Here is an 8,770-nt window from a genome sequence, read left to right as displayed (position 1 = left end):
CTAAGAAATTCCATGCTTTGCTACAGAGGGAGAGAAGGGATTTTATATGCCTAGGAAATGGTAGACAAAAAAGGGGGTGTGACCTCCAGGGATCCTCTTGCAGGCCACCTGGATCCCCATTTATCTTTGCAGGGGCCCTGCTAGATGCCAAGTGGAATTGTCAACCAGAAGGCTCTGACCAACTCTGGATCTGAATCCTTTAGGATGGGGGAAAAGGCAAGGAAGGCCTAAGCATGAACCTCAGTTAGTGAGATAGATATGGAGGAATGAACCTCCCTGTTCTTTAAGGCTATATCTAATTCAAATCCCTGAGGTATCCATTTTCCCCCCTTTTTGGAAGGAGGATAGTTGGGGAGAAGAGTAGCAGGTCTCCTAGTAACAGGAGCCTTGTGGCATCTCCTCCTGTACTTCCCACATGCACAGATGGGCTGTTTCCCCAAGCCCCAGGTTCTCATACTATACCTCTGAGGACTCTGGTTTGTGGGCAAACACTATCATTAAAAGTTAAATTTATCATTACCTTTAGCTCTCACAGTCTCCTCTTCAGCCCTGTTATTCTTAGGATCTCTCACTTCATCTTCTCTCTTTAACACTGCCAGCACACACTGCTTTCCCTTCCAGGACTCCAAGACCTCCTCACCACCTTCTGTCAGGATCTAGTGTGAAAGGAGAAAGGGAAGAACCTACTTACCTGCTTTAATACTAGGTTCTGCCCCTCATCCCATTTTCAAAAAGTCAGGCACCAAATAAAACCTTGTTTATACTTACACTCCTGTTTTGAGGTTCTAGCCCCAGCTCTTTTTGGGACGGGGGTAATGGTTTTTTTTTAGCTGCCTTTCACTAGAGTTCTCCCCTGTCACGTCTCTTACATGTGATCCACATGGATCGCAACTGTAACCGGCTCAAGGCCATTTTGGTCAGATTTATAAAAAAAAAAAAAGCTGCCTTTTCTCCTTTTATACCTAAAAATATCACCTTACAGCCGTCTCTCTCCTGATTGAGAAAAGAAAGTTGTCTTACTTCTCCTTTTTCTTCTTCCCTTTGGACTTTACTACTCCTGAGGGTCCTAGGAAGGACTAGAATTCAACCTGCCTTTTTTGTATAGAACTGTACAGTTCAACATGATTTGACAGCCACTAGCCATATATGACTATTTAAAATTAATTAAAATTAAATACAATGAAAAATTCGGTTCCTGAGTTGCACTAGCCACGTTTCAAGAGCTCAAGTCATATGTAGCCAGTGGTACCTCTACTATATCGCATAGCACAGATTTAGAACACTTCCATCACTGCAGAAAGTCCTTTTAGAGCTGGTATAGAGGGCTAGTGTCCCTGTCTCCCCCTTTTTGTAATCCTATTTTATCTGTCAATAAATATTTGTGATAACTTCACTGTTACAGGATAGCTTTCAAAGGTGGTCAGGGATCAGGGGTGGGAAACAGCATAGAATCTCTTGGTCCTATAAAGGTTTCAGAAGGCATGGCATAGGGGCCAGAGGTTGATGGCCAATCTAAGGAGGAGCCTTAGATTTTAAGGAAGTGCTTTAAGGGCTGATGTTATATAACATGTATCAGCCCAGGGCTTCTCCCACTCTGACAGGAACAGAGAGGCTCTGGTCTTACCTATAAGTTCTGAATAATACTTAAAAAAACAAAATAAACAATTGCCCTGTGGCCCTGCTGAAACTAAGGAATAGCTGAAGTGATTGCCTTTTCTTACTAATTGTTTCTAGATTTTAATTTCATATACTGCTTTATCTGTTTTAGTCCTTGATGGCAGTGGTGTAGGCAGCTCTAATGTTTACAGAAGGCCTGTTGACCCTGCCACCTGTATGCCAAGAGCTGGGAGAAGTGGGGGTCATATCAATTAATCCACTGATGCTAAGGCTACATTTAATAAAATTCCAGATAGGTGAGGCTGTTCTTCCACTGAACACTTTTGAACACCTGTGCTAGGCACTGGCTATAGGGCCTAAGTGAGGCTAGTAATGGCACGTCTGTAGATACGACCACTTTTCCCTGAGACTAGACAAGTGGTTCTCAACCAGGGATGCTTTTGCACCACCCCTCCCCAAGACATCTGGCAAGGTCTGGAGACATCTGTGGTTGTCACAATGGTGGAGGAGTGCTACATACACCTAGTGGGTAGAGTCCATGGATGCTACTAAGCATCCTGGAATGCACAGGACATCCCCCGCGCCCCAAAGCAAAGAACTACCTCACTCAAAATGTCAAGAGTGCTGAGGCTGAGAAACCCTGGTCTAGACCACAACATGGATCAGTTCTTCGTGCCAAGACTAATCATGCGGTCCAGGGTCAGAAGGATAGTAAGTAAGGCTAACAAGACTAATCATGTGGTCCAGGGTTAGAAGGATAGTAAGTAAGGCTAACAAGTGTCTGATAAATTGGGAAAGAAAAAAATTAGGAGTCAGTGCAACAGTGACCTCCATAAAGCTGAAGGGCAGGTATAACTGGAGTGTGTTTAACTGCACTAGAATGCTAAGAGCTACGGTCATGGTGCAATTGGAGTTCAGGATTTCAGATGTGTAGCAAGTCTGTGAAGATGAGGTTCAGGGTACAGCCACAGGAGTAGAGAGGAGCAAGTTTAAACAGTCTGACTTGTGATACAGCAGTCAACAGCTGAAACTAGTAGGGAAGACATTCAAACACATGAGCGTCTGGTGCATATAGATATCAGTTTTTCTCAATGGTTTTGTAACCCACACCTTTACCTTCCATATACCTTAACATCTCACATTCTGTCTCCTTCAGTGTTATTTAAAATTTCAAAATTAAGTTTCATGATTAAAATTAATCAAAGCAATGGTAATTCTGGAAGGCAAAAATTTATTCAGGTGATGTAATAACCATGTCACTATTAAGCCTTAACTTTTCTTTCCTGGATGGTGTAGAAGATGCAACAAAACACAAGCTGCTTTGACAGCGCTCTTGCAGTGTTTTCTCCCACAGTTAGTTATACCAAAAAAAAAAAAGCTTTTAAGATATAAGGAGAAAATGGAATAACAAATGGATTAAAGTCTGAAAGTTTCTAGTCAAAACAATCAGACTTTGAGTTCCACAAACTCCTCCTTAAGTTTTTCCAGTGAGGACTGAACATCAGTGTGAAACATTCTTCCCCAAAGCTACCGCAGGTAGGTTTCAAGAGCAAGGTCAAGAACACATCACCCAAAATAGTTTTAGATTCCCTTCCTTCCTTCCTTTTCCTTCCTTCCTTCTCTTTTTCTTCCTTTCCTGGAAATAACATTCATGTAACCTATTCTCTAAAGATTGGCCAAGAAAATTAAGACATTTTTAGCATGAGTTTGCTATCTGTAGCTAGATTTTTGGCAAGTACTTAAAGTATTTCATAATGAGCAGTGATGTTGGTGTTTGCCCCTTGACATTTCAGGATCAATGTATTTTAAGCTTCAATGTGTTAAATTATGCTTGAAGTTTTAATTTTTGAAGTTTTAAAGTACAGATTCTTTATCACTGGTGTCCCAAAATCAGTTCTGTCCATAAATTCAGCTGAACTAAGTTCTCTGACAACCAAGGAACCTCAGTATATGACAGAAAACACTCTCAACAGCATTCAGATCTTTGAAAACCAAGGCAAACTGGGATCAAATGTACTATTTTTCACAACAGTTATGCTGACAGCAAGGCTTAAGATTTCCAGTAGATAATGGGCAGACTGATGGAAGTCGATGCTTGGTGGTGACTGCTGCAGTACATCTTTCTTTTTTAAAATAAATTTATTTATTCATTTATTTTTGGCTGTGTTGGGTCTTTGTTGCTGTGCCCAGGCCTTCTCTAGTTGGCGGTGAGCAGGGGCTACTCTTCTTCATTGCGGTGTGCAGGCTTCCCACTGCGGTGGCTTCTCTTGTTGCAGAGCACAGGCTCTAGGCGCGCAGGCTTCAGTAGCTGTGGCACATGGGCTCAGTAGTTGTGGCTCATGGGCTCTAGAGCACAGGCTCAGTAGTTGTGGCGCACGGGCTTAGTTGCTCCGCGGCACGTGGGATCTTCCCAGACCAGGGCTCGAACCCGTGTCCCCTGCATTGGCAGGCGGATTCTTAACCACTGCGCCACCAGGGAAGCCCTGCAGTACATCTTGAATGCCAGTTTTCTTGAATTTTTGACAAAGACCCATATCTAAAACATGCCATTGCTGTAGCACCACCAACATATACTCCTATACTTTTTTTCTTCCAACTAAGTTCATTTCATACAACTTCAAAAATATTGTCTTTAGTGCTCGCTTAGTGAAAAAAGCACATCCACAGTTTTTAAAGCCTTATTCTGAACATAAGCAAAGCACAATTTTCTTCATCAGTAGATTAATCTCAACTAATAGCAAAGAAGGATGAATTGTTTTTTTTAAAACCTGACGTTTGATATGCTCAGTCAATGAATTCAGAGTTCAGACGCAGAAGTCGATGAAGAAATCCTGGAATTCCTCAATTTCCTCTCAAATTTGTGGCAGCATTCGGAATGCAAGGTTTCACAAGTTTCTCCATTTTTTTCTCCTTTGCAATTAAAAGGGCTATTTAATAGTAAGCTTTCATTGCCTTTTAAGATTCCCGTTAATATTCCAATACTGTCCAATCTTAAAACTGCAGAGAATTGTGCTTTGCAGAACACTGTTTTTAGTGGTATAACTTTAACAGTGTTTGGCATGTGTCACTGCCCAACACTTTCAGATAACTCAGCTGAAGAAGCTGACCCTATCTTCTGCATCATACATGAATCCATACTTGATAAAAGCCTCAAAAAATTTTTGGCTGCCATCTTTAGCTACTTCAAAGGAGAAAACAGAAAAACAAGGAGTACTGATGATGGAAGCATCTGGTCCCCCTTGCAGAGCGATGAATGATTTTATCAGCGGCAGCTGGGTGGCAGGGCAATACAGGCATCCAGTTATGCCTGAGCCTCAACAAGTGAAATCTTTGTTCATTTGCTTTTTTTTGTTTTTGTTTTTAATTTTTTGGCTGCATTGGGTCTTCCTTGCTGCACGCAGGCTCTCTCTAGTTACAGAGAGTGAAGGCTACTCTTAGATGCAGTGCGCGGGCCTCTTATTGCAGTGGCCCCCCTTGTTGGGGAGCACGGGCTCTAGGCATGTGGGCTTCAGTAGTTGTGGCACACGGGCCTAGCCACTCCACAGCATGTGGGATCTTCCCAGACCAGGGATCGAACCTGTGTCCCCTGCATTGGCAGGCAGATTCTTAACCACTGCGCCACCAGGGAAGTCCCCATTTGCTTTTTATACACCTGTCTGCCGCCTAAAACCTGACATCGTTTAATGGTGCCCTTGGTCAATCTAAATGATCTTATTTTCATAATCCTCTGATTCTAGCTTGAAGAGTCTAGACGAACTCTAACTCATGGGATGGACAAAATGGAAGATGTAAATAAGTAAACTTTTCAGAGCTAAAAAGCCTCTTCTTATACAAAATTAAACTTTAAGGAATAGCAGTATAAATGGCACCATATCCACAACAAACATCTCTGGGTATCCAACTAATTATACACCTCATTGACAATAGGCCTTACTCTGAATGATTCTTGCTCCATCTTTGTATTCCCACCAACCAAGGAGTTCTTTCCAATTTATTTCTTATATTATGAAAAATTAAATCTTTTTTTCTTTTTAACATTATAATACTAAATATGATTTTATAAATGATAACTCTCCCCATACCCTGCAATGCTGATACAATGTGTGAAGGGAGGGGGAGAGAATGCCTTTCTTTTCTATTCCTGAAAATCACTGACCTATTCCTTGAGTCTATGAGTAACAACTCCCGACTTATAGCCCCTAAAGCTAAAAAAGCTTGATCACCTCCAAAGTAAGATTAAAATTTTGTTGAATTAGTAGCCGACAAGAGAGAATTTAACGTAACCAGAACTGTGTGGTGGCTAATGTACAGCATATTAAATAAACCATTATATAAAAATAGTTCCATATAATGTTAACTATTGTGAGAGTTTTGTATACTACGATTCTAAATCATGCTACTGTAAGGTGCATGTTTACCAATGAAAGGAAGTGACAAAACTATAAACTGTATAAAGAATGAAAGAATATGTCAGTTAATAACAGTTTACACATAGCCTACATAATTTTTACGCCTTCAGTGTAACTCCTGTTTGGTAACACCATCAACCTAAGTTCTGGTATATGTTTGAAAATAAAAGTTTTATTTATTTTTTAAATATTACATATTTTGAAAGGGATTATCTCCAATTTGTTTAACTTGGTTTTGCTGTTTATACTTACTAAGGTGCTTTATAAATAACTTCTGAGGTTTCAAATGAGAGTCAGCTGGCCTCCCCAGATGAAAAGACCACCTCTTTTCTCTCGTCTAAATTGGCTTTCAATTAAAATTTTGGTTTCAAAATCCTTTCTAGAAAATCCTAGCAGAGGAATGAAAGGTTACCTCCTCTCCTCAGCTTCAATGTACCAAAACCCAGAAATATAGGACATAGTTTCTTCTATAAGCAAACTTAATTATTACCCTGGGGGGAAAGCATGGTAGTAGGGTTTATCCTTAAATCATATTAATATGATGGAATTAGCAGTGGTTTGTAGTGAAGATGTGTGTCTTAACTGTGCACTTGCCAATAGTTACTGTGAAACGGCGGGGGTGGGGGGTGATGATATTATCTAATATATAATGCCTGTAGGGCAGTGTTCTGTTTGTGTTTTGAAACCAAGTATACACCTGTGTACATATAATTTAAAAGTTTCATAAAACAATACTTACTTACCCTTACTGTGCTCCCATGCACTCTGATATTTTCTGTTTCATTTAAAAATAATGCTGGGCATAATCCATTTATTTTAAGACCCACTAATTGGTCAAAATCTATGGTTTGAAAACCACTGCTGTAGAAGAACATGAGGAAATACATTTTATAAACTGTAAAGCACTACTAAGACGTGAGCAGCTGCTATTGATTATAAGACTTTTATGGACTTGAAGACAACCTCTCCCTCCTTGGGTACTGCTAGGAGTCACATCCATCTAGGCTTTTTGACAGTATTCATGCTGTCATTGAGACAATTTTCTAATACTCAGATCAGGCCTAGAAAGCAAGGTATTAACCAAATCAGAACCCAAAGAAATGAAAGGAAACTAAAGGAAAGTCAAACTAAAGAAACATCTGTTTAGCGCTTTATGGTTTATAAAATACTTTCACATATATAATCTCTTTTAATCTTAACAAGCCTAGGGGAAAAGTAAAGCTAAGAGGTTGAGATTTGGCCAAGATGAGACAGTAAATTGCAGAGCCAGGTCATCTGATCCTAAATCCTTAACTTCTTCCACTCTGATAAAATACCAGGTAAGGAAAGTGATCAGGCCAAGAGGTTTATTCTGATCCATCAAAGATGTTTATGCCCTCTGCCTTTCTCTACAGGGAAAATGGGCCCTACTGAAGGTGGGAAAGTGACCCCAGACTTTGGGAGGGTGGGTGTGTCCAGTTGCTCTTCTTAGTCCAGGAATCACACCTGGCTTTTTGGTCTAACCAGTATTAGTCCTCTGTTTTGACACTGCTTGTGCTGATGTCCTGAATGTCTGTTATCTACAAGTACTGTGGCTTTCCATTCCTATGTATTAGGGATCCCCGAGTCTTGGTCAGGTATAGACTCAGGACTCACATCAGAGGGAAATTAAGTACTGGGGGTGGGGGGGGTCTGTCACTTATACCCCCTTATACTTTGGTAGATTGAAAGGGAGTAACAACAGTGGTCAGCTCCCAGTTACTGTCTTTTGTCTTTACTCAGTTTCCTCTGGGGAAGCCAGTCAGCCTCAGCCAATGTCTCCTTCCTCCACATATGCCCATCTCTCTCCACCCTGTGCCCCATCCCTCACAGAAGAAGAGGCTCAACTACCAAGTCCCCAGCTCCCTTGGTTTCTCCTCCACTCCCTTCAAATCCCCACATTCCCTCATACCGCTCACCTTGTACTCCTGCACCACTTCCTCCATTGGCACCACGCTGTGCTGTTCGTGGCTCCTGGATTCTCGGCACACCACACAGATGGCCTCGTTGTCCACCTCACAGAAGAATTTCAGAGCTTCTTGGTGTTTGGAGCAGATGCCCTGATCATTCCCCTGGCTCCCTCGATTAGGAGTGGGGCACATCTGTTGAATTATCTGGACCCTGTTGGCCAGCTGCAAGTTGAGACGAAAGCTGCGACTCGTAAAGCTCTTTTGGCATTGGGGGCAGGTGAACTGCCGTGGAGGGGCCGGGGGAGGAGGCCGGTGAGTGTAGGGATACAGCTCTTGGGCGTCCTCATCGTATTCTTCCAATATCTCCTCCTCTTCTTCTGGGTAGACGTCAGCTCTCAGGTCATGTCTCACGCCTCCCAGGTAATAGTCCGTATCCTCCTCCTCTTCCTCCTGGTCCCACACATAATCCACGTTGTCCCAATCCCTTACGCCACCGTCACCGTTCCAGAGTTCATCATCCTCTTGGTCCTGGAGCAACTCCTCGTCAGCATTCCCCTGGTATAAAACCTCTCGAATGGAGTTGCCCCATCCACCGATGGCCCCCACCGCCTCGTCGTCCTCCTCCCATTCATCTTCCTCTTCGTCCCTGACTTCCTCATCATCTTCCTTGCCCCACAGCTGCGTCACACACCCTCGGCAGAAGTTATGCCCGCAGCCAATGGACACGGGATCCTTGAAGTAATCCAGGCAGATGGCGCACACCGCTTCCTCCTGAAGTGTCTGCAAGGCGTTGGGAGCAGCGGCATAGCCAGCCAT

General features: G+C 42.3%; 1 protein-coding gene across 1 annotated transcript; it reads right to left on the bottom strand.

Annotated features, from left to right (window-relative positions):
- Window positions 1-647: 647 nt before the first annotated feature.
- On the bottom strand, window positions 648-8,770 carry TRIM52 (tripartite motif containing 52; the record flags this gene model as incomplete). Its single annotated transcript, XM_082457794.1, has 1 exon — window positions 648-8,770. The coding sequence occupies one exon, from the start codon at window positions 8,768-8,770 to the stop codon at window positions 7,892-7,894; it is 879 nt and encodes a 292-aa protein (XP_082313920.1). The 3' UTR covers window positions 648-7,891.

This window comes from Balaenoptera physalus (assembly GCF_965194825.1).
Source record: "Balaenoptera physalus genome assembly, chromosome: 3".
Taxonomy (NCBI): domain Eukaryota; kingdom Metazoa; phylum Chordata; class Mammalia; order Artiodactyla; family Balaenopteridae; genus Balaenoptera; species Balaenoptera physalus.
Note: the sequence above shows the minus strand (reverse complement) of the source record. Positions and strands in the feature narration are given on the sequence as shown.